This window comes from Penaeus monodon, chromosome 24 (genome assembly GCF_015228065.2).
Source record: "Penaeus monodon isolate SGIC_2016 chromosome 24, NSTDA_Pmon_1, whole genome shotgun sequence".
NCBI classification, from domain to species: domain Eukaryota; kingdom Metazoa; phylum Arthropoda; class Malacostraca; order Decapoda; family Penaeidae; genus Penaeus; species Penaeus monodon.
Genome location: NC_051409.1, coordinates 29981382 through 29981747, shown reverse-complemented (window position 1 = coordinate 29981747; position 366 = coordinate 29981382). Strand labels below are relative to the sequence as shown.

The 366-nt window shown below is 48.4% G+C and overlaps 1 protein-coding gene across 1 annotated transcript in view; it reads right to left on the bottom strand.

Annotated features, from left to right (window-relative positions):
• Positions 1-366, bottom strand: part of LOC119588951 — a 17201-nt gene that overhangs the window by 2734 nt on the left and 14101 nt on the right. Inside the window, exon 5 of the mRNA XM_037937560.1 lies at positions 34-184. Coding sequence (XP_037793488.1) covers positions 34-184 — 151 coding nt within the window. The remainder of the gene's footprint in view (positions 1-33; positions 185-366) is intronic.

Genomic DNA, 366 nt, shown 5'->3' with positions numbered 1-366 from the left:
GAAGGATATCGAGCATTTTGGAGGGATCGATACCCATATCCTCGAGTTCCTGTTGACACGTCTCCTTGGCCCAGCTGGAAACCCACGGCGTCCTGCTGAACAGCCAGAAGAACTCAGCCCTGAAGCCGAAATACTCGAGGCAAGAGTAAACGCATGAGTAAGTGGTGTAGTCCGTGGAGATGACCTATAAGGGGGAAAAAAAAAGGGAGAGGAAGAATTAGTAATGGAATCAAATCCGTTGTTTTCTCGCGGACTTGAGCTTCTGGTAAATTAAGAAGGTGGCGATATCTGTATATCTGCATTAGCCTCGATCCACAAACCCTATGCGTTACCACCTCCCCTCGCGTGTTATGAACAGATAGGGAC